The 27,694-nt window shown below is 38.9% G+C and overlaps 1 protein-coding gene across 4 annotated transcripts; it reads left to right on the top strand.

Moving 5' to 3' along the window:
• LOC110209622 (pancreatic lipase-related protein 2-like) lies at nt 1-24,007 on the top strand. Of its 4 annotated transcripts, none has more exons than XM_020988248.2 (13): nt 1-88; nt 560-608; nt 2,566-2,720; nt 4,622-4,747; nt 8,084-8,218; nt 9,904-10,015; nt 13,070-13,189; nt 13,313-13,432; nt 17,765-17,913; nt 18,773-18,902; nt 19,235-19,346; nt 20,888-21,055; nt 23,650-24,006. In XM_020988248.2, the coding sequence occupies exons 2-13, from the start codon at nt 560-562 to the stop codon at nt 23,711-23,713; spliced, it is 1,440 nt and encodes a 479-aa protein (XP_020843907.1). In that variant the 5' UTR covers nt 1-88; the 3' UTR covers nt 23,714-24,006. The 4 variants fall into 4 exon arrangements, with proteins under 4 accessions (XP_020843907.1, XP_078006743.1, XP_020843909.1 ...); XM_020988249.2 differs by lacking the exon at nt 1-88 and adding an exon at nt 145-219 and having other exon boundaries at nt 23,650-24,007; XM_078150617.1 differs by lacking the exon at nt 13,313-13,432 and having other exon boundaries at nt 23,650-24,007.
• The last annotated feature ends 3,687 nt before the right edge of the window (nt 24,008-27,694 follow it).

Below are 27,694 nucleotides of genomic sequence, written 5' to 3'. Positions count from 1 at the left end.
ATTCCTTCAAAGTCCAAATGATAGAAGTGTAGTTATAAAACTCACGTCCAGCTGCACAGCTGTGGGTGGAACCAGTTGAGACTACATAGTAAGTGGGCACTTTCAGTTCGTCCAGGGAAGCTTGCTTATGCTTAGAGACTGGAATTATGTTGCCTACAGGGAAACTGGGTGGCGTAGGAGGGAGGAAACACTGCACAGTGGAAGGAAGCTGGAAGTCTGGTAATCTGGATTCTATTTCTGGTTCTGCCATTAGTTACTTGTCTGACCTTGTTCTTATGCCTTAGTTTCCTCATTTGTAAAGTGAGAAGATCTGATTAAATCATTTCTAATGCCTCTTTTAGCTCTAAGTCTATAATTCTTCAGGTTCTAACATTTTATGATTCTGCTTTATATACTATGGTATATACACTGATCTTACAGCACAATTATTTCTAACGTAATTTTGAAATGTCAGAAATATTACTTCAGAATACATGGAGTAAACTAGACCTTTCTCTAAGGTCTATCTTGCTCTTATAAGACTCATGTATAATGTGTAAAAATTCTTTAATTCATTTAGATGCTGCAACTTTGGACCATTACACTTCTCCTGCTGGGCACAGTGAGAGGTGAGCACAATGTTTGTATCTCTTTTAGTAGAATTTAATCATGTTTGAGTTATTTAGGGTGACACATCAATAGTGCATTTCAGAGAGGTACCTTCAGTAAAAGGTTCGGTCACTAGAATTACAGGTGATGCATAAATGGCAGGTACTCAGACGTAAGAAAGGAACACCCATAGTATCTGGTAGAAAATGTTATTCTTAACATGCTCCTTCAAGAGTCAAGGTCTGCCTTCACTTGGAGCTACAGCAAGAATTCTGAGCGTTTATCATTCTCTTGGGTTCATCCTGGGCATCTCATAGACATATAAAAATAAATTCTAATTTTGTAGACTTAACAGTTTTGTTCAAAGGGGTGCACATAAGTGTGAGGTAGAATCAAGAATTGCTTTAATTCACATTTCTCTAGTTAATGGTGATTTGGGGCTTTTTTTCATATGGCTATAGATAGCCTGAGTTTCTTTCCTTGAGAACCTCCTGCTCATATCCTTTGATTATTTATCAATTGGGAAATGGTTCTCATTTTTATAAATATGAATCCCAAACACCTAAAACACATGATAGGCACTTAAGAATTATTCTTTAAATAGAATTAATTATAGAAGGCTACCTAGAGGAGGAGAGTTTTAAGGACTTTTACAGTTCTAAGCCTACGAACCAGTTTTTTTTTAATTGTATTTTTTTTTAAATTAAGATGTCCTTCTATATAAGTTAGGGTGGTAGCAAATTGGAAAGAGTGCTGACTTGGAGTAAGGACGATCTGAGATTAAATCCTGTCTCAGATATTTACAAACTATGTTATCCTGGGCAAAGTTTAAGCCTCCTTAACCTGACTTTTCTTGTCTGTAAAATGGGAACAGTAATAGCACCTACATCACAGGGTTGCTGTGAGGATCAAGTAAGATATTACATATGAAAGTGAGAAATAAACACACATATGTATGTTTATGTATATGCTATCATTATTATAGGCCTGAAAAAGACCATCTTCTAAGTAGTTGATAGTGACTGGTATCATCCAGGGCCATCTCCATTTGTCCTGATCTGTATCTTGCCACTGGTCCCAGATGGCTGTGGAGGAGAAAGAGGCTGGTGACTTTGCACAGCCCTCCCTCCCTTAAATCCAGTTCACTTGCAGGTCGTGACATCACCTTCCTGATGACATGGTCCTCTTGGTGAACTAAGGACAAACGACAATAACGGCAGTGCCTGGCATGCAATAAGCACTTAATAAATGCTAGTTGTGGCAGTTGTGAGCAAATTTCTTTAGCTCTCTGAGCCTGTTTTCTCATCTATAAAATGGGAATTGGAATACTTACATGTCCTACTTCACAGAGGTGCTATGATGAAACAACTTTGTAAATTACATATCTAACACTTCCCATAACGCTTGGCATGTAGTACATGCTTAATAAGTGCTTGTTGACTTGACTATTTAAATGTGAGTCATTATTATGATTGTAAAAATGATCCTTGATTAAATTAAATTTCACTAATCCTCAATTAACCTTAAATTAAATGAAAAGTCCATTTTAGCATCCTAACAATAATTGTCAAAATTTCAAGGTCACAATCCTGGATTATTCCTATATTGGGCTTAGTTATTTTCAAAGATTCCATTTAGCAAGGTGATGACTGAAAATGACATTATCTAGTCCTTCGGAATACCTGAAATTGAAAGTAAATGTATTTTAGTACATAGCATGCTAGTCTTAGAATCAACAAGACCTAAGTTCAAAACCTGCTTTAGACTCTTACTAGCTGTGTGGCAATAGGCAAGTCACTAAACCTCAATGAGTCTCCCTTTCCTTATGTACAAAATGAAGATATTGTGTCTGTTGTAACTGTCTCACAGGATGTTGTGAGGTTCTGATGAGATGCTGCACACAGAGTGTGTAGAATGCAAACTATAAGATGTTATGTAAATGTCGGTAATGTCTTGCTTTTTATCCCCATGCTGCAGGAAAAGAGATCTGTTTTGAAAGACTTGGCTGTTTTTCAAATGACAAACCATGGTCTGGAACACTCCAGAGACCTTTTAAAGTACTTCCCTGGTCTCCTGAGGATATCAATGTCCGTTTCCTTCTCTACACTAAGGAAAATCCAAACAACTTCCAAGTAAGATTAATTTATGGAAATAAACAGGCTATTTCTTTTTGATGTCAAAGGTATAGTGGTATTATAATAGTGGAAGCCATCGTAGTAATCATGGTATTGTGGAAAGAGCCCTGGGCAAAGCACTAGAAGATATAGGATCTCATCCTAATTCTGATACTTCATGATGTTGGGTAGGTGATTTTCTTTTTCTGGGCTTGTTTCCTCATTTTTAAAATGAGGAGATTGTAATAAATGGTCTCTGTACCCCTTCCAACTTTAATCTCTGACTAGCAAATGCTCTATTAACAACCTTTTACATGTTTTCAGGGAGCTTGAATTGCCATTTCAAGGAGCCCTGCTCTGATTCTATATCTTGAACACAGAGTCTATTGTCTGCCCAGTTTATTATGGGCTATTGAGTGAAATATAACTTATGCATGTACAGTTAAATCAAACCAAAACTTATTAAGCCCTGCTGTGTGCAAGGCACTGTGCTAAGGTGCTGCTGACAGACAAAAACAATCCCTGCCTTCAAGGAGGTTACATTCCACACGGGTGACATAACATGCAAAATAGAGCCATAAATTTGAGAAAATTTAAGAAAAGAGAGAGCATGACAACTGAAGGGATCCAAAAAAGGTTCAAAGAGAAGGTGGTACCCAAAGTGAGTCTTGAAGGAATTAGGGATTCTGAAGGGCAGAGGTGAGAAAGGAGTGCATAGCTAGCATGGTAGAGAGATGAGTTTGGGGAATCACTGCTATAAAAGTTGGGTGAAATGTACATTGCATGAAGAAGAGTAACATGAAATAAGTATTGAAAGGTTATTGGCAGTCAGATTGTTGAGGGCCTCATTAAAATAACAACAATACCTCTCTTTGTAAATGGAAGATGGTCACATTGGCATAGTCAATGAACTGGTCCTGACCTAGTTTCTTATGTCTATAAAACAGAAGGAGCAAAATGGTGCCCAGGTGAAACTTGAGGGTCATACAGGAGAGACATGAGGCAATAATTTAGTATAAGACAGAAAGTGTCTGCTGCATTGTATATTATTCTCTCCTCTTGAGTTAGAAAAAATATAGTACATACATTGTTGTATAGCTTCTCACATGTTTAACAGCATCAAGTGAATCCTTAAAACCAAAAATAGGGATGCAATAACAAAGGTTTGGTGGCTAGATAAGGAGCTCTGAATACAATGGATATGGATTTCTCCATAATTTGGAGGCACCCATTTACCTTCTCATCCATCCATGTAACCACAATTTTTATACAGCTGTCCAAGGATTTGTTCAGCTTCCACATCAAAGGTCAAAAGATTTTGCCTTTTATATTTTAACTAAGGTCTCATATATCCTTTATTCTTATCCCTGTGGATAGGAGCACTTTTCCACTGGGTTTGGAAAGCTTAATGTGATATCATTACTTTTTTTAGCCCCAACCTTCTTCCTGCAGTAGGACCTGATTTTTAAAATTATTTTTGCAGCAGTGGAATGAGGTTATATGGAGCCATCTACAAAATCTTGCCAAATCTCCCTTATGACCAAGGGAATGTATTCCAAAGATAGTTTTTCAGGATGAGGGGTGTAGTCTGTGACTAGGGACAGGTTACAATAAATTGTTCATCCCAGGGATTTAATCTATGGTTTTAATTATGTTAGGTCTAGGAACTAATCTGCTAGATTGATCAACCACAGATTTAGGAAAAGTAATGTTTAATTTCTTTTCTTTTCTTTCTTTTTTTTTTTTGGCTAGGCAATGGGGTTAAGTGACTTGCCCAGGGTCACACAGCTAGTAAGTGTTATATGTCTGAGGCTGGATTTGAACTCAGGTCCTCCTGAATCCAGGGCCGGTGCTCTATCCACTGTGCCACCTAGCTGCCCCCATAATGTTTAATATCTACTCCCTTTCATTTAAAACAGATTATCCTTCCATATGATCCATCTAACATTGAGGCTTCAAATTTCAAAACAGATCGAAAGACTCATTTCGTCATCCATGGCTTCATAGACACAGGGGAAGAGTCCTGGTTGATAGACATGTGCAAGGTAGGAGGCAGAAATCTGGTGCTATAGGTTTTTATTCTAACATCTTGAAGCAACAGAGCTTCCATCAGCTTCCAAGGAATAGGTTCAAATATCAGAGTGCGGCTCACAGCCTCTGCTTTGATAGCCCTGAGGTTGATAAATGAGATATCCTCTGAAAACATTTTTGTCCTTGAATAATAATGTTTTTATATCACTAATGGTAATATGTCAGGATAATTAAGGATAATTAATTCTCCATTTCCTCATAATGTATTATCTCTTACATATCTTATAGTCTTCAAAGTGACTCTTACCCAAGCAGCCACTGTGTAGCTGTAAGGCTGAAGAAATCTGCCCCACAGCAATCGGGGCAGTTCAGTGGTGAGGGCAATAGTTGATGTCACAGGACACAAACTGTAGAGGGACTACAGAGTAGCTGAGATCATAATTGCTATCTGCTATTTTGGGGCATAAATAGACTACCAGATGTGGTCCTTAATGAATTCAGAGACTTACTGGTCACCCAAATAACCGCCACAGTGATGGAGGGACACTTGTCCCCTGGCTTGTCTACTGCAGGGAGACAGTCATTCAGTCAATAGACCTATATTAAGTTAAGCACCTACTATGTGCCAGACATTATGCTTAGCACTGAGAATACAAAAAGAGGCAAAAAGACAGTCCTTGCCCTCAAGGAGTTCATAATCTAACAATTGTATAACAGGTGTAGGGCTAATCCCAAATCTCTCAGTTCAAAAGCATAAAAAATCTTATAATTCTTCTCCAACCCTTCCTTCCTATAAAGATAGGAGGCATTAATATCTCTCTCCTCCCAGGTATTAGAACTGAAAGGTAACTTAGAAACACATCTTATTGTCTGACTCTCTCATTTTGCTGATAAAGGACACTGAGGCTCATAACGGTAAAGTAGGACTCATCCTCTAATTCCAAGTGCTATGCTTATTCTTTGAATCTTCCTCTCAATTCTCCTTCATTTTCCTTTCTAAAAAGAACAAAGGTGGTTGCTATGGATTCGTTTGGCAATCATTAGAAGCAGCTCCTCCTGCCAATTCTTCCTTAATATCAACTTTTTAAAAATTCTTACTTTCCATTTGCTACCATAAATCTTTCTTCCCTTATCTTGCCAATCTCATCCCCCAATAACTTAGTAATGGCTCCCTGCCCATATGATCAAAATTTCCTTCATAATTCTTGATGTGATACATAAATCGTCCCAGGCAAAGGGGGCTAATACATGGAGTGTGTCACAAGAGAATGCAAATAGCTTTGTATTTGAAGTAAGAACACATATATTTGAACCCCAATGTGCTACTTGGATGAGTCATTTGCCTTCTCTTGGCCTTGTTTGCTCACCTGGAAGATGAGAAGACAAGGGTAGATGATCTCTAAGGTCCCTTCCAGCTATAAATCCATGACTTTCTGACCTCTCTGAACTGGTTTCCTCTTCTGTTAAGAGGAGATAATATTTGTGCTACCTATCTCTTAGAACTGCCATCAAAATCAGGTGAGGTGACCTGTGACAAATGCTAGATAGGCAAGCTTCCATTAGAGTCTGATGCCATGCCCCTCTTGACATGGTATGATGCTATATTCTCAAAGGCTATGCCAATGGAAAATAAGATGCAAGGTGTTCAAATATAACCCTGGCAATGGGCTGTATGACCCAATACCTTACATGGTGCCTGCAACATAGCAGGCACTTCATAAATGTATTGAATTGAATTGAATTGAAGGCTAAGGATAGCTTAGCTGACCATATACAGATTCAGTAACAGAATGTGGACATACAAATGATGGATTGTTTTTCTTACTGTGTTATTATGGGGTATGGTTAGGATGATCCTTACATCCAGAACCTTCTAATTCAACCAGTGATGTTTCTGAAGCATTCTCAGATCTCAAAAAAACTACAAAACTTTTGCTTTGACTAACTAGATCTATTTCAGCTAAACTACCTCTCACGTTGGAAGCTTTAGCTTATAACTTTATTATGGCTTATTTGTTTATGGCTTGTGGTTCTGGTTTTCATGAGAGAAAGATAAAGTTAATATTGAGCAAACTAGAGTCAGAGGTAGGGAAAGTTTCTGGCAGTTTCCTCTTTTCTTTCTCCCCGTAAGCATAAACAGCAGCCAAAGAGCCCCAGAATTGTTTGCGTTTTTTTGTCTTGGCAATTATAAAGATTGGTGGGATGGGAAGTAAAGGTATGGCACCATTCTGAAATCTTATGTTTGCTCTCAGAATCTGTAATTTTACTACTGCTGTTGGTATGCATAATGATATAAAGGCCTCCCTTTTTTGCTCCAACTGATTGCAACCTGTCACACAAATATTGGTGTTTTCCTTGGAGCAAACACCTACATTTAGAAAGCAGTTAATAGTATTAACAGGGAAACAGTAGACTTTTAAAAAGTGAGTTGAGTATTGGCCTGAGACTTCAGTTATCTAGTTAGCAACTTCCTTTCAAGAAAGGCAGTTTAGCTCAATAGAAGAGTACTGATTTAGGGACATGATAAGAGGTACGAGGTCAATCAACCAAGCTATCCACAAGCATTTATTACAGCTTGCTTTGTGCTAGCCACTGTGCTAGTTTCTTGTGATACAAAACCAGACATGAATTAGTCGGTCTCTTCTGTCAAGGGACTTACATTCCATCCCCTATCAATCTCTGACTTTCTCTCAAGGTTTTGTCCTTGCTTTGACTGATTATCTGGGTAAACTTGGGCAAATCTGCTCACATCCGTGGACCTAAATTTCTCTATTTATGAAATGAGACAGTCAGGGTAGATGATTTCTTGGATGTAGTCCAGCTCCAAAATTCTATGAAATTTTGAGTACTTCTTCCTTTTTGAACCTCAGTTTCCTTATCTGTAAAATGAAGGAAGCAAGAGAGCTGCTCTCTAAGATTCTTATATCTCTGACATCCTATGAGTCTTTTACTTGCTTCCCACTCAGTCACCGTAAATCTTTCAGCCTGTGTCATGGTCTTGAAGCTCTCCCAGAGTTACATCTCTTTGTGACCTACCCTGAAGTTCCCAAGTAGCCTAAATATGTGGGAAAGAGAATTATTGCCTAAACAAAGCTGGATCAAAAGTTTGAGCATGAACTTCCCTAATGTTCAGTTGTTCCCTTGAAACAAGAAAAAAAATTTAGAGGGAGATTTTTTTTTAAAAGAATGAATGCTGTTGGAAAACAAACAAACACCACCCCAATCCTTCTCTGTCAAAGGAAGAGATGTTAAGGTAACCTGGTCATTACATGCCTATGATTCATTGTACATTGTATACTTTTACAGGACTGATTTCTTGGTTGATTTCTTTACTGTTCTGTTTTCCCCAGAAAATATTACAGGTGGAAAATGTGAACTGCTTCTGTGTTGACTGGAAAAAGGGTTCGCGAGCAAGATATGTACAAGCAGCCAACAACATCCGGGTAGTGGGGGCTGAAATAGCCTATCTGATCAATGTATTATCAGTAAGTTGCCTTCTTTGGGCTGTGCAAGGATATATTTGTTCTTAAAACTGACATGGTGTCTGGAATCAACCTTCCCAAGTGTCACCATTACACATCTAATGTGATGGTTCACTCAGCGCCAGAGGGTTTAGATAAAAATATATCCAATAATCCCTAGGTAAAAGTTGTCCACAATCAGGAAGGTAAAAGCCACTGGCAAGATGATTAAATCAGTCATCAAGGAAATTCCCTGGGGTTATTGGAATTCCCTCCCCAAATCCTAAAAATAAAGCTATTTTTACATCCTCCATTCCCAAAGGTCCCATAGCTGAATCCTAGATCATTCTTCATGGGGGCAAAGTTAACTCAAATCTGCCCAAGTCTGCTCCATCAATTTTTGGTTCACATCAACCTCCATCAGGAGTCTAAGAGTTAACTCAAGCTTCCCTAGTTCCACAGCACAAGTAAAACAAGAGTCCTTGGGATTCTGGGCACACTAACAAGTTATAGACAGTATTTGTATTGTAACTATAGCTCACATTTATGGAGTACCTTTAAAGATAGCACAAGACATCCAGAAGATAGCTGACTTTTCAGAGAGTTATTAGAAAAATGTCTGGAATACTTTGGAAGGGCCATGCAGTCAGGCCTGCAGTTAATCTAATCTGCCACTGGTCAGCAGTATTAGCATTTCCAGGCAGCAGGAACAGCATTCAGCTATATGAAACAGACTGATTTTATGAGTTCAACAAGTAGATTTTTGTCTTTTTTTTCCATCCCCCACCGCCAGTGTCAGCCCCATCTGGTTCCTTTTTTCCTCAGCTAACAATACTCCCAAGTTTAGGGTGGACTCAGGAAAAATGGGGGATGAGGACATCGGGCCGGGGAACCAACCTGGATAGGCCACCAGCACTCCTTAAGGTTGAGGTTGAATATCGCTTGTTAATATGTTCCCTTTTGGATTTTTTCAAACTGAGGGTGGGCATTCTGCTACAGTCAGCACTGCAGTGTAACATGAGGAGGTTGTGATCTCCCAAGGGGTGGGAGTGGGGGTGGGGTTGAATGTGGAGGGAGAGTGGAAAAAGAGACAAAGCATTCAAACTGCTTTCTAAAACATGCTTGTTGAATTCTGGGAGGGACTGGTGCCCACTACAATTGAAGAGAATCCTGGCCAGCCTGCATAGCACTGGTCTCTTGGCCCCTGGTGGTGTTACACAGGCCATCTGCCCCTATTAGGGAGCACCTAGGTATGACAGCACAAGAAAGTGAGTCTTGAGACTCACTTCACTTGATGACATTGGGAGCATAGGGGGTGCCAGCCAGGAGGATAGGATAGAGTTGGGGAATAGTTCTGTCAGATGACTTGAAGCTAGAGGAAAGCTGTGAAGTATACAAGATGGCCCAAAGAAGCGTTCCCTGCCCCCTACTTGTTGGTGCCTTCATGCAAAGCCCTAGTTGCCAAGTCCTAGTTAGGGCTCAGAATGAATACCAGAAAGATAGTGCTACCCTTTGAAGAAGCTCTCCTGGGGCAGCTAGGTGGTGCAGTAGATAGAGCACCAGCCCTGAAGTCAGGAGGACCTGAGTTCAAATCCTGCCTCAGACCAAACACTTGACACTTACTAGCTGTGTGACCTTGGGCAAGTCACTTAACCCCAATTGCCAAAAAAAAAAAAAAAGAAATATGAAGAAGCTCTCCTTTCTACCAGACAGAGTTTGGATATTCTCCTTCTAATATTCACGCCATTGGTCACAGCCTGGGAGCTCATGTTGCTGGGGAGGCTGGGAAGAGACTCCAAGGTCAAATCGGCAGGATCACAGGTATGCTGAAGAGAGAGTGATTTATCTAGTGCTTTGGGGGTTGTGAAGTTCTTTGCAAAGTTTCTTTTGCCTGATCCTCATGACTCTGTGAAGTATTAGTATCCCCATTTTACAGATGAATAAACTGATGTTAAGAAAGCTTAAATGACTTGCCAGGGTCACACAGCAAGTAAGGGACAGGATTTTGAAATCACGCCAGTGCTCTATCAAGAAAACTTCTCTAATATTAGCTGTGGTAGAGCCTGATGCTGGGACAGAAAATGGGTAGGAGGAGGAAGAACAAGAGATTTCAAAAAGAAAACATCTCTAATGTGATTCATTGCTTCTTGAGGATTCAGAAGACAATTTAGAATCTTGCAGTGCCTCAGGTCATCACTGTAAGTATCATTTTGCCAGTCTGTGGTTGAGAGTATAGGATCTACACTGAGCCTATAAACTATCCTGGAAACTGTGTTTAAAAACTGTGTTGATTTGTCATTTGCTTCTTTTTCACATAAAAAATAAAAGGCAAACCAAGGTTAGAAGGAAATAAGAAAGCTGGGAAACAATTTTCATAGCCAGTGTTTCTGATAAAAGGCCTCATTTCTAAAATATGTAGAGAACTGAGTCAAATTTATAAGAATACAAGTCATTCCCCAATCGATAAATAGTCAAAGGATATGAACAGGCAGTTTTTAGGTGAAGAAATTAAAGCTATCTACAATCATATAAAAATGCTCTAAAGCACTAATGATTAGAGAAATGCAAATCAAAACAACTCTGAGGTACCACATCACACCTATCAGATTGGCCACTATGACAAAACAGGAAAATGATAAATGTTGGAGAAGATGTGGGAAAATTGGAACACTAATGCATTGTTGGTGGAGTTGTGCAACGATCCAACCATTTTGGAAAGCAGTTTGGAACTATGCTCAAAGGGCTATAAAAACATGCATATCATTTTACCCAACAATAGCACTTCCAGGGCTGTATCCCAAAGAGATAATACAAATGGGAAAAGGACCCACATGTACAAAATATTTATAGCAACTCTTTTTGTGGTGGCAAAGAATTGGAAATTGAGAGGATGCCCATCAATTGAGGAATGACTGACCAAGTTGTGGCATATGAATGTAATGGAATACTATTGTGCTATAAAAAATGATGAGCAGGCAAATTTCAGAAAAACCTAGAAAGATTCATGAGAAAGGTATTCTGATGCTGAGTGAAGTGATCAGAACCAGGAGAACATTGTACATAATAACAGCAACATTGTATGATGACCCATGTTGATAGATTTAGGTCTTCTGAATCATGCAATAATCTAAGACAATTCCATAAGCAGAAAATGCTATCCATGTCCAGAGAAGGAACTATGGAGTCTGAATACAAATCAAAACATTTCTCTTTTTTTTCTTTCTTGTGGTTTTTCCCTTTTGTTCTGATTCTTCTTTCACAACATGACCAATGTAGAAATATGTTTAACATGATTATACATGTATAGCCTATATCAGATTGCTTGCCCTCTTGGGGAAGGGTGAGGGGAGAGAGCAAAAAAAAATTGAAACTCAAAATCTTACAAAAGTGAATGTTGAAAATTCTCTTTACATGTAATTGGAAAAAAAAAATACTATTAAGTAAGGGGGAAGAAATTCAGAGGAACATGGGAAGCCCTGCTTCCTTATATGAACTGATACACAGTGAAACAGAACCAGGAAAATATAGATGACTTTAAAATGTCATGAAAAGAACACTGCAATGAAGGCAAGTGTCATAAAATTGTAACAACCAATCCTAGCCCTAAAGAGATGAAAAAAAAAATACCTTCCTCCATTCCTTGAAGAGGTAAACTACAGGTATTGTATACTCAGTTACATGTAGTTGCTGTTAAAAAAAAAAAAGGAAAGAAAAAAATAAATGTGAGAAAAACTTTGCCTTTTCCTGTTAACACTGGTTCTAACATCACTTTTAATAACAGTAACCAAAAAATTACATTACCTGACGATCTACAAAGCACAAGAAATATTTTGTGAAGTCCCCCTAGAGAGTTGGTATTTGTTCATTGAATATTATAAGTAACGTAATACAAAGGACATAGATCTGATTCAGCAATATTGGGGTCCACAAGAAGAATCTTCACACCAGCAATTCACCTTGTTTCTGTTTCTTTGCCCAGTTTTAAATTTATGTTCAAATTCATATTGTGGATTTCAGTTTTTCAAATAAACATCTCTGCCTCTGGGGGAAATTTTTTTTTTAAAAGGCAGAAAAAATATTCTAGTTATTGTAGCTGGGTTTTCAGGGAAGGGTCATTGACTGATGATAGACCTAAGTCAATCAAACATTTATCGTGTTTCCTGTTTCCATTGATCTGGCTGTGACTGAAAAAAGCAGAGGGAGGGCAGAGTAAAGAGTTATTCACAGACATTTTAGAAAAGCTCTCTTTATGTCTAATTGCTACTCAGTTTGTGGCTCCTTCTAACAATTGAAGTTTCTCTAAACCAGCTCTTCTGTCAGAGAACTCAAGTAGAGAAACCAAGAGGTGGAATGGAAACAGTGAGGATTCCCAGGTTGTAATCCTGGCTTTGCCAAGAGCTCACTATATGATCTTGGGCAAGTTCCTTCTGTTTACTAGGCTTCATTTTCCTTAGTGATAAAATGAGGAGGATTAGACTAGATAAAAATTAAAGTCCCTTACTGCTCTTATTTGTAACTGTGTATCACTGTGGGAAGAGCCCTGGATTTGGCCATCAGAAGACTTTGCTGCTTCAAGCATCACTCTGCTGCTTACTACCTGGGCAAACAACCTCTCAGCCTCAGATTTCTCATCTGTAAAATGTAAGCTTTGGAGCAGTTGACCTCTAAAGATACTTCCAGCTTTAAATCTGATCTAAACTAACATGTCCTGGGAGATCTCTTGCTATTTAAAGGTACCCTTTTTAGAAGTGAAGAGTCCTTTAACAGTATTAGACATTACACAGTGACTTGTCTATTTTGCGGGAGTGGATGGATGGTTGAATCTCTGATTCTCTTCAAGTAGAAAACAACTGTTCATGATTTTTCCCCCTCTAGGCTTAGATCCAGCAGAGCCTTGTTTCCAGAACACTCCAGAAGAAGTCCGACTGGATCCCAGTGATGCCATGTTTGTTGATGTGATTCACTCAGACGCTGCTCCTATGTTGCCAAACCTGGGTGAGCATCTCACCTTGAATGCTATAATTGAGACAAGCTGTAGTTAAACTCCTGACAAGGTGCCTGGGATTCAGGACCTGACAGTAACTTAGCATCTTTTGACCCCTGTTTCAAATGTTTTAGGTTTAGGAATGAGCCAACTTGTGGGACATCTGGATTTCTTTCCAAATGGTGGAAAACAAATGCCTGGATGTCAGAAAAACAGCCTTTCAACCATTATTGATATAAATGGAATATGGGAAGGTATGTCTATTAAGCAAACCAAGAAGATGATGACTTCCCCACTTTGGAAGCTGTCAAAAATTTATGGGCTGCCCTTAATGGCAGCTAGAATTCTCTCCTGGAAGAGATAAATATTATGTCTCATCTTGACAGTGTGCCATAGATAGATTCTATTGGATCATAGATATGGAGCTATTAAAAGGACCTCAGAAGCTGTCTAATTTAACTTTCCCATTTACATATTGGAGAAGTGAAGCCTAGAGAGGTTAAGTCACTTACCAATGGTCACCCAGTTAAGACCTGGCAGGGCTTAGATTTGAATTTGAATTCAATTACATTCAGATTCTAGATCAGTTTTTTCCCCCTACTATTTCATCTACATTTGACTGAAAACATATACTCTAAAGACCAACCTTATGTCTGGGTGAATAAGCAGGCATCAGTGAGTGCCCTGGCCTGTGTGTTTTGGGTGGCCTTATAATAAGGAGAACTGTGGTTTGGGAAGGCTATATTCTCTGTCTCTCTGTCTCTCTCTGTCTCTCTCTCTCTGTCTCTCTGTCTCTCTCTCTCCTCTCTCCCCCCCCTTACAGTGGCTCATTTAATCCTATGACATCCCTGCTTGAGTCATTGTGCAATTTCTGACACATCAGTAATTCAGTTCCATAAGCATTAAAAAAAAAAGTACCTACTATGGGCAAAGCACAGTGCTAGTTGATGGGGATGTAAAGACCAAAAAAAAAAATACCAGCTTTCCCCTCAAGGTGATTACATATTACTAGAACAGAAGAAAAGCTAATGTTTTCCCCTAAGATGGGCCTTAGTTTACTGAATAACCTTCTTGGAATTTCTGTCAGAACTCTAGAAAACTAGAAGGAAGCCAGTGAGCTGGGGCATGGTTTGCTATAGTTTTACCGTTCTTTATCAACACCTCATTTGGCCTAGGTCATGTTGCAATAAATAACTCACATGTTTCATTCCATTTTGTGAGAAAATATGGTATAGCGGATAGAGGGTTATCTTGGAATCAGGAAAACATGAATTCAGTTCTTGCCACTAATACATACTTGCTGTGTTTATAACTAGGTAAGTCACTTAGTCCTCTCAGGACTCTGGACAACTGTTGGTAACTATATATTACAGACCGATTGCTAACCTGAGGTGGTAGTAAGGTTTCTTCCCTGAGAATTCCTCCTACCAATGAAATCTCAGGACTGAGCAAAAAAAAAAAAGGGTCACTGACTGCCCCTCCCCCCACCAAATGTGGCTGTTTAATATTATACCAAGTGATTAATACCAGGTGATTATGTGAATTAGAAAACAACTACTTAACCCTTTCAGAAAGGAGAGTCAAGTGACAATGGTCCCTAACTCTGGAGAGATGATAAACAGAGCATACATAATAGAAATTAACATGGCCTTAATTGCAGAAGTAATTTCAAGTGGGCAAGAACATTAAAACTGAAGGCTGGGTCTGTTATGTGAGGCTCAGAGTCATTAGTTCTGGGCACCAGGGAACAATCTAATCCACTTTCTCTTCCTTGGGCAGCAATTTTGGATTAAAGAAATAGTTAAGCGTAAAATGGGTTCTGTTGCACAGTAAACAATGGTGGTGGTGGCTGGATCATCTTCTTACTACAAGTTATTGAGCACCAGGAGTTGTAGAGGGCTTGGAGAGTGTTTTTCTGTGAAAATGGACAATGTTTAAGTAACCTTCCCTAGATGATGGAAAAGAAAGTCCATTTAAGTATCTGGGATGTTTCCCAGGTGTGGCCTGCATCCAGGATAAATAACTCATTTGGCATCTTCTTTCAAAGGAATGTGTCAGAAAGATTCCCTAGACCTACAGTTGGAAGACCTGGATTCTCAGGTTGGTGGGATCTCAAAGTTGGAAAGGAGTTCAGAATCCATAGAGTCAACCCTGAGCTTGATTAAGAATTCCTTCTGCAACCCTGTTGACCAGTGGTCATCTAGCCTTTTCTTGTAGTTCTCCAATCAGGGGAACCCACCACCTCCTACAGCAGCCCACTCCATTGCAGAATAGCTAGAGTTGTTAGGAAGTGCTTCTGACAGCAAACCTAAACCTTCCTCTATAACTTCTATCCATTGCTTTTAACTCTCCCTTCTAGGGTCAAACAGATCTAGCTTAATTCCTCTTTCACATTTTAAGATGGATACTGGCATGTTGAGAAAGTCCAGAGGAGGGTAACAGAAGAGTGAAGGGCTTTGAGAACATGCCTTTTGAGAATCTAGCAGACAACTGAAGATGTTTAGAGTGAAGAAGACTTAGGGGAAAGAGGTGAAGAAATGATAGCTTTCCTCAAGTATTAAAAATCTAGCCAGTGGCCTTCTTAAAATATTGTGCCCAGAAATGAACACAATATTCATAATGCAGAGCACAGTATATGTCACCTGGCCAGAGCACCTGCATGCTGTGAACCCCTAGGCCTGGCAATGCAGCTTAAGAGCTCACTGCCTATGTAGCCTTTTCTGTTACTAATGATCAAAGGAGACAATATTTGTAAAGTGCTTACCACACCTTAATGTGCTAATAAATATGCGTTCTTCCTTTAAAAAAAAAAGAGGTCACTACCTTCTTTGGATGATATTGACTCCTATGGACTCACTATCGACTCAGTTTGAACTTGTATCCCACTAGAAAACCCATGTCTTTTTCAGATCAACTAGCATCTAGATGTGCCTCTCTTGCTTCATACTTGGGATGCAGATTCTTAGTGTCCTCACTCTGCTCCTTACTGCTAGGTTGTCCTTTGACAAGTTCTTTTATTTCTTTGAACCTCCCTTGACCTCAGTCTCCCTCTTTTGTAAAATGAGGGGATCTAACCATTTAACCTCTAAGGTGTCTGTCTTTTTCACAGTTTCTAAGGTCTCTTCCAGCTCCAGCATTCTAAGAGAATGTGAAATTAGAAAAGTAATTTTAACAGCTGGAATTTGATTGGGGAAAGTGACAGAAAAAAAAATTAAAATTACAGCAGTAGTCATGGTGATTATATTAATAATGGTTTTGTTTTATGTCCTGAGATACAAGAAGAAGAAAGGCTTTGGAAGTTTCTTGGCTACTGGGCAACCACCTTCCTATGGACCTGGGGTTTATAAGTACTTTAGACAAATAGTCCCGATTCATGCCACAATAGAGCTGGCAGGTGTAACCCATAACCAGAGGCTCCTGAAAGCTCCACCAAGCCTCCTCTGTCTGGTTTCTGGATTTCCTTGTAGTAAAATTCTGCACCACCTCATGCTTTACCCGTATGATTGAGTTTTTACTATATCATTTAATAAGGCATATCCTTCCTGAGCCAGACTCCAGTGATGTCCTATTCTGCACAATTTCAGTAATGATTGTGATGTCAAAGTTGCTTTCTTACATTAGGATATCTAGTTCACCATATTAGTTACCTTTATTTGTTTATTTGTATATAGATATTTGAGGCTACGAGTTTCATGCTGACTCATTTCTTGGGATTCTTGAAAATTTATGGATGACTGAATTGCTCAGTATCTCTAATGTTATTTTTCTTTCTATATTATCTTTGCCCTCTGTGATAACTAGTTTAGTAACACACACACACAGAGTAAAAAGAGAGGCACTTTTCTTTCCTCTTTCCCATTTTCCTCCTCCTCTTCCTCCTTCTCCTTCCTTTTCAGACTAAACTCTTTTTATTATATTCACATGATTCCAAAGAATTACATTCTCAGCCCCTTCTAGGTGTTCTCCATCTCTGGCCGTGAACCTGTCATGCCTCTATTTTTAGCCATGGTTGAGAAATTCAAATCTCATTCTTAGATACCATTCTCTTAAATAGCTGTTTACTTCCACATCTGCTTATCTCTTCCAAAACTCTCTCCATAATAGATGTTGATATATTTGTTGAATGAATGAATTTCCTAAACTGCAGTTGTATGTTTAGAACATCAAAATATTGGTCAAATCAGTCCACTTAGTGGTAGAAAAATCAATCAAACCAGTTGTTTGCTGTTATGTAGACAAAACAACCCATTTGATGGCTATTTTTACTTTTCAAGTGGTGATTTTAGCTTTGAGTAGGCACAGCTTGAATTCAAGTTATGAGAGGCTAGAAATAGTTATAGGTCTTTTAAGTGGTAGTGAAGAATTCTGCAAATACTCTTGAATGTAAAGGAATTAGAAAAAACCCTACAATTTACAATTATTGTAATATATATAAAAATCCTGACATTGATCTAGGAATTGTGTAAATAGTTCTGAGTACAAAAACAAACAAACAAAATACCAAAGTCTAACTGCCTTGGTCAAATTCTTTAATGAGAAAATGAAACTGCATTCTTGCTGAGTTTAATTGAAGTTTGTCTCCCCAGGATCACGTGATTTTGTAGCTTGCAATCACTTGCGAAGCTATAAATATTACTCTGAAAGCATCCTCAAACCCGACGGCTTTCTTGGTTATCCCTGTACTTCCTACGAGCTTTTCAACTCGGGAAGTGATCTATCCTCCATACCCCAAAATGTGAGTTTTAACTCCAAGACACACCACCTTCACCGAACATAATTTTGTTCTACCAAAGAACAGAAAGGTAGAATTATGAACTGGATTTAGTTTAAACAATTAATAAATATTTATTAAATCTTTACAATGTGCTAGGCACTATGCTAAGTGCTGGGGTGGTAACAAAAGAGGCAAAAGACAGGCCCTGCCCTCGAGGAGCTAACAGTCTAATGGAGGAGAAAATATATAAATAAACATATGCAAAGTAAGCTATATACAGGATAAATAGGAAATAATAAGAAAGGGAAGACACTGGTATTAAGAGGGGGTGGGGAAGGTTTCCTGTAAAAGTTAGGATGTAGGTCCAGTTTTGGAAGACCTAGGTTCAAGGCGTGTTTCTGACACATACTAGCTATGTAACCATGGTCAAGTCACTTAATTCTAAGACTACGAAATACAGAATGCCTTGCAGTCTACATCATTGGTGAAAAGCATTCTGTCTTTAATGAAATCACAGGTCAAGACAAGTCTCAACAACAAAAGAATAAAATAAGATAAGATATATAAATTATAATCCTGCCATTGACCCCATCACATTGACTAATGGAAGCAAAATAATGGTATGGGAAAACTTCAAAAGCATATGATCATAAGACAAGAACTCAAAAAACATGACATAATGGAGGGTGAAACTGCCACAGTCACAGTGGAGTGCCAAAGGAAATTGGCTATGGATATGAAATTGGAGGCGGTAGCTTTCTAATTTCTTGTTCAGTAGTAATCTTACCCCACATAGAGCAAGTGATCACCAAATATGTCAAATAAATGATTCAACATACTACATTTCAGACAAATTAATTAATTTCTTTTTGCCAACCAGGATGCATGTTTCCCTTGTCCAAGTGAAGGATGCCCAAAGATGGGTCACTATGCTGACCAGTTTAAGGGAAAAACAAAGGCATTGGGGCAGACATTTTTCCTGAACACTGGAGATAATAATGACTTTGCTCGTGAGTTTCTTTTTTGTTTACTATGCTATTTTTATAATGCTTGCAAGTAAACTTAACTTTTTCTAAGACACTATTCTCCTCCCCCCCACCTTTTTTTTTTACTGGCTTGACTTTCCTCTGGGGATATAGAAAGGAAATGAAATGAATAAGTTCGTCATTATGATCCATCTGTTATAAGTCTTCTCCTAATGGATCAGTAGAAAATCCATACATATGTAAATGTCTGTTGACTTGTGGGCAGAGCCCTAGTTAACTCCAGAAACAAGGAACATAGTATAAGTATTCTTTTCAACATGATGAACAGGTAACCTTCATGTGTTTTCTTTGGGCAGGTTGGAGGTACAGAATATCAGTCACACTCTCTGGGGGAAAAAAATTGACTGGGTATATCAGGATTGCTATGTATGGAAGTAATGGTACTTCAAGACAATATGACATTTTCAAGTAAGTTGAATATTCAAGTAAAATAGTCATTCTTTTCTACATACTAGGTTATTTTTTCCATTCTTAAGTACTTTGCTTTACCCAATAGAAGTGCTCTTATACATAAAAAGCATATATATATATATATATATATATATATATATATATATATATATGTATATATATATATACATATATATATACATATATATACACACACACAGAAACATACATTATATATGTACATATATACATATATATGCTTACATATAAATTATAATTTTTAAATTTTAAAAATTTTAAACCATTAAACCATTAAAAAATGGGAAGCATAGAATTTCAGAGAGGGAAGATGTCATCTGGTCTTAACCCAGCTTGTCTTAGAGTTGGAGAAACAATGCAGAAAAGTGATGATTGCAGACAATTAGAACTAGAAGGGTAGAGCCACAAACAACATACAGTATGAAGTCTACCGGAATCTTTCCCAGGTGCCAACCTCAGTATGGTGTTGAGTACTTCCTTCTTTGGAGGGCTTCCACATTTCTTGTTCCTTGGGTAACTGCTATTCTACTCTTTGAAGAAAGTGAAAATCTTTGACTCAATCTCAATTACATTCACACATCTCCCTTTCCCTCTCCCATCACCAGTTGGACAGTTCTCCAACTGTCCACCCACTTCCACCCTCTAGCCCCACTGAATTTGCAATGATTTGATTTGGTCCAATCTAATTATACCTGTAAGAAAAGAAATTGTAGCTTCCTCTAATACAGGGGTTCTCAAGCAGGCATCATCAAACTTATTTTTAAAATTGTATCATTGTCCTTTGTAATCCTTCGTATTTTTTTAAATGCATTAACACTTTTTTTTCTGAGAAGGGGACCATCAGCTTCACCAGACTACTAAAGAGTTTCATGACACACACACACAAAATTTTAAATCCATGTTCTAATCTGACCTGTTAAAGAGAAGGGATTTGCCCAATGTGTGCTAGGGGAGTCCTGGAGTTAATCTTTTTAGAATGAATACCTTCTAATTTATCTATTGTGTAAGTTCTCATTTAGGAATATTAGATTTATCTTTAAGTGGAGCATTTGCATATTATAAGCAGGAAAAAAAATCTATATTTTTATTCAATTTTACATTTTCACTTTTGTATGAAGTCAACATCCTACTTTGAAAAAATTTCTGGTCACAACTTTGGTGCCACGCAAATGATTCCAGAACGATTGATGACACATATAAAAATGTAAGGCAGAGATAAGTGTGTGTGTCCCTGGGCTTTACTAACTGGATGTTGTTCAGCTGGATATTAAAGGGTTAATACTCTTCAACTACCAGGGAGATACTTAGGCAGTGGGGAAATTAGCATCCCATCATTTTCCAAGCTGAGTTCTGGGAGAATATGTTTGTGATCTATTAAAATCATTCAATACACATCCAGGAACCAATCCACAACTACTGTAGGCTTACCCATTTCCAGTGAGTTTGGAGAAGCAGCGAATTTCCAGTTTTCCTAATACACAGTTCATTGGCATGACCTTTCCATGCTTCTCCACTTTAAGGGGATCCCTCAGGCCAGGTGCAAGTCATAAGAAGGAGATTGACGTTGACATCAATGTGGGCAAAGTGGAGCGGGTGAAATTCCTCTGGAACAACAATGTGATCAACCTCTTCCGGCCCACATTAGGTGCTTCAAAGGCCACAGTGCAAAGTGGTGAAGATGGAACACAGTATGTACATTCTGGATGTAATAATGATTAATATTTAAATTATACTTATTAATTTAAATTTTTATTGTTTATTAATTTAAATGTTTAAATTATATATTTTTTTCTTCACAACAACCCTGTGAGGTAGGCAATGCAATAATTGTTGGAGCCATTTTACGGATGAGGGAACTAAGATCCAGAGAGGTTGACTAATTTGCTCAGCTAGTTAGTAAATGACAGTCAGGATTCAAATTCATGTCTCTCCCAACTCAAGTTAACTCTTTGACCAAGGGTATTTGTCTGTTCTCCTGCCTTTGTTTTTTGGAAATCAAATGACAATTCACTAAGACCACGTGGCTCAACAGAAGCTGTTGATTAAAAGCGTAACAGATTAAAAAAGGAGCAGTGATGAGGCTAGACCAGCATGAAACACTGTCTGAAAGATTCTGTGGAAAATGTCTAGGAAATACCACTGGGAACTCAGTGACACCAGTTCTAGGTGCCGTGATAATATTATTATTCATTATTCAAATCTATTTGATGGGAAGGTGTGAAAGATCATAGCATTAGAGAATATGGTATGAGTTGGGAGCCTGGTCCTCAAAGTTCAAATTCTTCCTTTGAGAAAAGGCAATCCTCTCTGTGTTGACTTTAGAAAAACATAGAAGTTTGAGGAGAAAATAATGGGAACATAAAGAAAGTCCTGAGAAGGCAAAATAATTCATCATTCTCATTGAGGATAGATTTAGACCTAGAAGAGCCCTGAGAGTTCATCTAATCTGATTCTTTCACTTTTGTAGACGGGTAAATTGAGTCCTAAAGAAGATAGAACTGGCATAAGAATAGAATAGTTCAGGTCTCCTGACTCTGGATCTTTCCTGAGCAGAGTTTCTATGTTGACCAATTTTTTGTGCTCAACTACAGCTTTATTTATCAGTTCTTAGGCTAGTTTCCATGAGCTTGGTCAACCCTGGAGAAATATTCAAGGAACACTTCACTTGAGCAGCCCTCTGCTGGAGTGATAGGAAATATAGCATAGCCTAGTGTTTGGATTAGCTGGCAGCTTGCTGGCACTGTGGACAGAGCTCCCCACCTGCAGTTAGCAATACTCATCTTCCTGAGCCCAACTCTAGCCTCAGATGCACAGTTGTGTGACCTGGGTAAGTCACTTAACATTCTTTGCCTCGGTTCCTCATCTATAAAATGAGCTGGAGAAGGAAATAGCAAACCACTCCAGTGATTTTGCCAAGAAAACCCCAAATGGGGTCACAAGGAGTCGGACTTAAAAATGACTCAACAATAACAACAACAACAATGACAACGATGACAACAACAACAACAACAACAACAACAACAACAACAGATGGATAGGCAGCCTCAGAAACAAGACAACCTGAGTTCAAATCTTACATCTGACACATAATGGCTGTGTGACCCTGCACAATTCATGTAACTTCTCAGTATTCTAGTTCAGAGGAGTCAAACATGTGGCCACGTATAACTCTCCCTAGTGGGGCTCAAAACAGATTAAAATTTAATTGGGAAATATTTAACAACATAGATATGTTGTTGTTCAGTCATTTTCAGTAGTGTCTGACTCTTCATGACCCTATTTGACATTTTCTTGGTAAAGATACTAGAGTGGTTTGCCATTTCCTTCTCCAGCTCATTTTATGGATGAGTAAACTGAGGCAAACAGGGTTAGGTGACTTGCCCAGGGTCACACAGCTAGTAAGTATCTGAGGCCAGATTTGAACTCAGGAAGATGAGTCTCCCTTACTGCAGGCCTGGCACTCCATCCACTGTGCAATCTAGCTGCCCTCAACAAAATAGATAAGGTACAATAAAGCCCAGGATCATTGTGTACAAATTGAATTTGTCACCACAGCTCTAGGTAGCTTGCTAAGGCCATAAATTACAAAGAATGGGGGGGGGGAGTGCTACAATGGTGGAGAGAGTGTCTTCATCAAGGAATTCCTTATTCCAGTGAAGTCACATGCCCAGTTCCAATCTCAAACTTTTCACTGCACATAACTACTGACTTGAGACTGTACCTAAAACATGAAGTAGGAATTTTTTTCCTTCTTCATCAGTAATAGATGAGGCAGATACAAATTTAACAGACACCTGCAACTTCCAGTAGTGACAGTTGCCTGAATCACTGGGAAGAGTTTCCATACCAAGAATTGCTTCCATCAATGGAATCCCAGGTCTGAACCTCCCTCCCCCAACGTGGGAAGGATTAGGAAGACTTAAGCATGAGTTAACACAGATTTCAGAGAGAATGGGTTCTGAATGAATGGAGTTTTGTAATATATTACTTACTGGGAATGGGCCCATAGTCCTGGACTTGGAAGGGACCTCAGAGGCCATACAATTCAATCATCTCATTTTACAGAAGAGTGAAGGAGGGCCATGGGAAGCTGTGACTTACCCAAAGGCACTTAGTGATGGGCTTTGAACTGAGGTCTTTTGACTGCCCTCTAGCACTCCTGCCTCCTACATCCACAAAACACAAATGAGCCAAATCACATAACAAAAGCTGACTAGCCCAATAAATGAAATCGGCTGGAGTCGTACGCCACCCACTGATGTTTTCATTTTTACTTCCACAGGTATCATTTCTGTAGTAGTGATACTGTTCGAGAAGATGTTCTGCAAACACTCTCTCCTTGCTAGAAATGGATCCTGATGGTCTGATCATGGCAAAAATGCGCCCTCTTGCTTCATGTGATGTTGACATCTAACCTCTCACCATGATCTGGTTACTAGCCTGACTGGAAGCTTCCTGAGGGTAGCAGCCATCTCATCTAAACTCTATTATCTGTTTGTTGAGAAATGAATTAGTCTATTTGCTTTGTATATACTTGTTATTTGTGTACATGTTGTAGAATATAAGTTTCATGAGAGCACAAAGTGTTTCACTTTTGTCTTTGTATCTCTAGCGCCTAACACCATGGCTGGAACCCATAGCAGATGCTTAATAAATTCTGGCTAGACTGAATTGACCCAGACTTTGCACTGACGATGGCTAACACCTTTCAAGGTTCTTCTTCCTTTGCGATATCCCTTTAAGGACTATGCTTGTGTACTGAGTTTGCGCAGGTGACAACATGCAGCCTTGTGTGAAAAGGGCCTTATTGGACCCAAAAGCAACATGCACAAAACATGTAAAATTAACAAGAGATGGCCCCTAGTGAAACACGCCAGTAACACACCCAGCTATATGGAATTAATCATCTCAAATTTTAAAATGAATATTTCTGGTGGTGGATGCTGTCAAATATCAATATGCAACATCAGTTAGGGGCTTTTTTCATAATGCAGTATGGGCAGTGATGGGAAAACAATAACATGGCTGTAGCAGGAAGAAAACGCAACAAAAGGAGACAGACGGTGACCACAATAGATCCCAGAACCTTTCCCAAACCATTAGGAATTGAGGCTCGTTAAGCACTGTATAGTACTAAATGGAACAATAATAACCTGCAATTAAGAGGAATGGGCAAAGACAGTTCATTGGGGAAATTACTCTCAATGCCTACTTACTCATTGGCAAAATAAATAGAGGTTTTACACTGCCTATGACCTCACTCAGATCCTCAAAGCACCTTGTTTCAGTCCATGGTGATTTAAGAAATATTTTCTGCCAACCTGAGAATGTTTGTTTCTGACACAAACCCAGCTGCTAGGACAGATGATTGAAGAGCTTATGTGATGCTGGAAGATGAGCTGCAATGGGTGGTGGGGACATGTAGGTGGGGAGTGGAGGGTGCCTTGTTAATTCTTAAGGAGATCAGATGAAATTAAATTATACATATGTAAAACTCGGGCATGAACATGTAGGAAGATGAGGAAAACAGTTTCAAATAAGATATATGCTTTGCAAACTTTAAAACATTCCATCAACTTGAGCTATTGTTATCATTATCATCATTATTATTAGTCATATTAATATTACTTTTAACACCAAAATCAGACTTTAGTCCAAAAATACTTAGAACAGATGCTGGGCTATTCCTTTTCAGAGGCCAATGAGGCTAAATGTTTGCTCAGACCCCCACTTATCCTAATAAGATTTCTTAAGACATGGCTGCTAAGGCCATTGTTTCCAGGCCGATTCACTGATTCCCCAGCAATTTTGACCTGGCCTCTTCCCAAATTCATGAACAATACCCATCTTGTCATTTGAACTACGGAAGGGCAGCACTGTCCTTTCACCAATGAACACCTACTGAGTAAATGGGTTGCTTCAACAGAGGGGTTGTCATAGGGGAGGGGTATTGGGGAGGGCAGGAGTATTCAGCACTCCAAAGCAAAGCATGAATGGTCTCATTTGGTAGTTACCTTGAATGGAAAAGAATATAGAAGAATGTTGAAGTTAATTATGTGATGTGAGAGCTCTGTTGATCTGGTCACATGGAGATGGGAGTATATGTGTGAACAAACCCAATGTGCTTGCCTCTCTTAATTCCTGTTTTAAAGACTTTTACAGCTTACCTCCTTGAGGGTACAAGTATTAATATTCTCATTTCATAAATGAAGAAACTCAAGTTCAGAGAGGAGGTTGACTTGGTTAGTAAGTGGAGAAAATGGTCTTCTGGTTCCAAGTCTGCATTTCATACCAGTCTTTATATTTGAAATGGAAGCCAATTGTTCGGGTACTGTGGATCATTGTGGCCCATTCTGGTTGCCTGCATTTGTTTTATTGAATTTAAAAAAAGCTGACATGCACTTGCCCTGGTACAGACCCTGATTTTGATAATGTTCACGGAAGACTTTATTTCATTATTCAAGGATTCATGATTTCATCCAAGTGGAATTTGTTCAATTCATACAGGTTGTAGCTTCTCTACTACCTAGTAGACAGCATCATGAAATTGCTTTGACCAAAAGTTATTTATGTTCTTACCGCAGCTCTGACTTTGGATGGAGAGGAGCTAGTATGATCCCTATTTCACAAAGAGAGGGACACTTGGTCTTAGAGAAATGGAGAGAAGGAGTTGCTTGAGCTTGCATTGCTTGGAATTTTCATGTGGTTGGGAAGGATATAACACTAGAGTCCTCCAGGGGGAGGTAGTAACCTGCTGATGAGGCCACTGGGTCTGCATTATGAAGTCATATGTAATGCACAGCTGCCTATCCCAGGATGGGTTACTTTTCCAAAATACGACAACACTTCTGTGTTGGAATCCACACTCCAATTTTTTTTCCTGGGGCAGATTCTCGTGGGGCCTGAGGCAGAGCTTCTCTCCCACTTTGTCTGTTCACTAGATGGTCTGTGACCTAGAGAATGTTGGGAATTCTTCTGTGATGTTATTGTCCTGGCATCCACTCCCACCTTACCTCCATGTCTTAGAATATTTTGTTTCCTTCAAAATTCTGTTCAAGAGACACCTCCTCTATCTATCCTTTCCTGATCTTCCAAATTGTTAGTGCACTCAGACTCACCCCCCCCACAAATTTATCTTTGTTTTGTAATTTTCATATACTTGCGGTACATGTTTTCTTCCCTCTCCCCCCCCCCCCACTCCATAGAAGGCAAGCTACTTCAGTACAGGAAATGTTTCATTTCTGTCTTTGCATCCCCAGCACCAGGCACAGTGCCTGTCTGACATTCAGTAAGTGCTTAATAAATGCTTCTTGATCTTTTGACCAATTGATCTATCTCCATAGACAGAATTTCTTGCACTAGGGGACTTTGTTGTTGTCGTTGCTCGTTTTTCTGTACAGAGCATTGGTTGTCACTGAGCCTTCAAGTTCCTTGTGTCTGTCTCACCTGGTCCCCTCGTCACCAAAGGTATGAATTAGAAGAAGCAGCAGCATCTGGCAGCCAGACAGGTTGTTGTTGAGGTGGTGGTTTGGTAGATGTAAAGTTAGACCAGCCCAGATGGGAACTGAACCTTTAACCTTGGCCTCATTAGCACCGGCTGCTGGAGCCAACTGCTGTAACAATGATTTGGACAGCTGTATTTATTAGCATTATCCTTCATCATGGTCACCTCAGCAAGCCATATAATTTCAACAACTTACCCCCACTGAATCAAGATGTTAAAATTAACAATAGAAAATAAAAATCCACTTCTAATAAACTGAACCTAGGACAGTCTTTACCTTGTCTTGGGAACCTCGAAGGGAGGGGTGGGAGGGTGAACAAATGAATGCTTTACAAAGCGATTTCAGAAAAATGGGATGTTAAATGAACAACAAATGACTTTCCCTTTTACTCGCTTTTAATGCTAATGGTGCTATTTATTCTTGACCTTCAGAAAGAGGAGAGTTTTAAAATGACAAAATAAAAAGACTTCTTGTTTGGAAACGCAAGCTACTTTAGACCGCATATGATTACTTATAAGTATAGCATGTGCACATATCATTCATTGCAGCTCCCCATTTAAAGCTAATTGGTATGTATTTCAGCTGACATATATTGTTCTCTTGCATATGCGTCAAATTCCTTAACAATGTCTCTGACAAAAGCATAGTGTTGGGGATATATAAATTATGTTGGCTACCATATAATCAGTGTTATCTATTAGAATGCTATTTGGGACAAATCATGTTCAAAACATATATTGAAATGATTTTCCTGCTATTTTAATATCAGGCCGCTTGCCACAAACCTTTGATTGAATTTTAAACACTTCAACGTTCTATTTC

The sequence above is a fragment of the Phascolarctos cinereus genome, unplaced genomic scaffold (genome assembly GCF_003287225.1).
Source record: "Phascolarctos cinereus isolate Bilbo 61053 unplaced genomic scaffold, phaCin_HiC Scaffold_3;HRSCAF=262, whole genome shotgun sequence".
NCBI classification, from domain to species: Eukaryota; Metazoa; Chordata; class Mammalia; order Diprotodontia; family Phascolarctidae; genus Phascolarctos; species Phascolarctos cinereus.
Note: the sequence above shows the minus strand (reverse complement) of the source record. Positions and strands in the feature narration are given on the sequence as shown.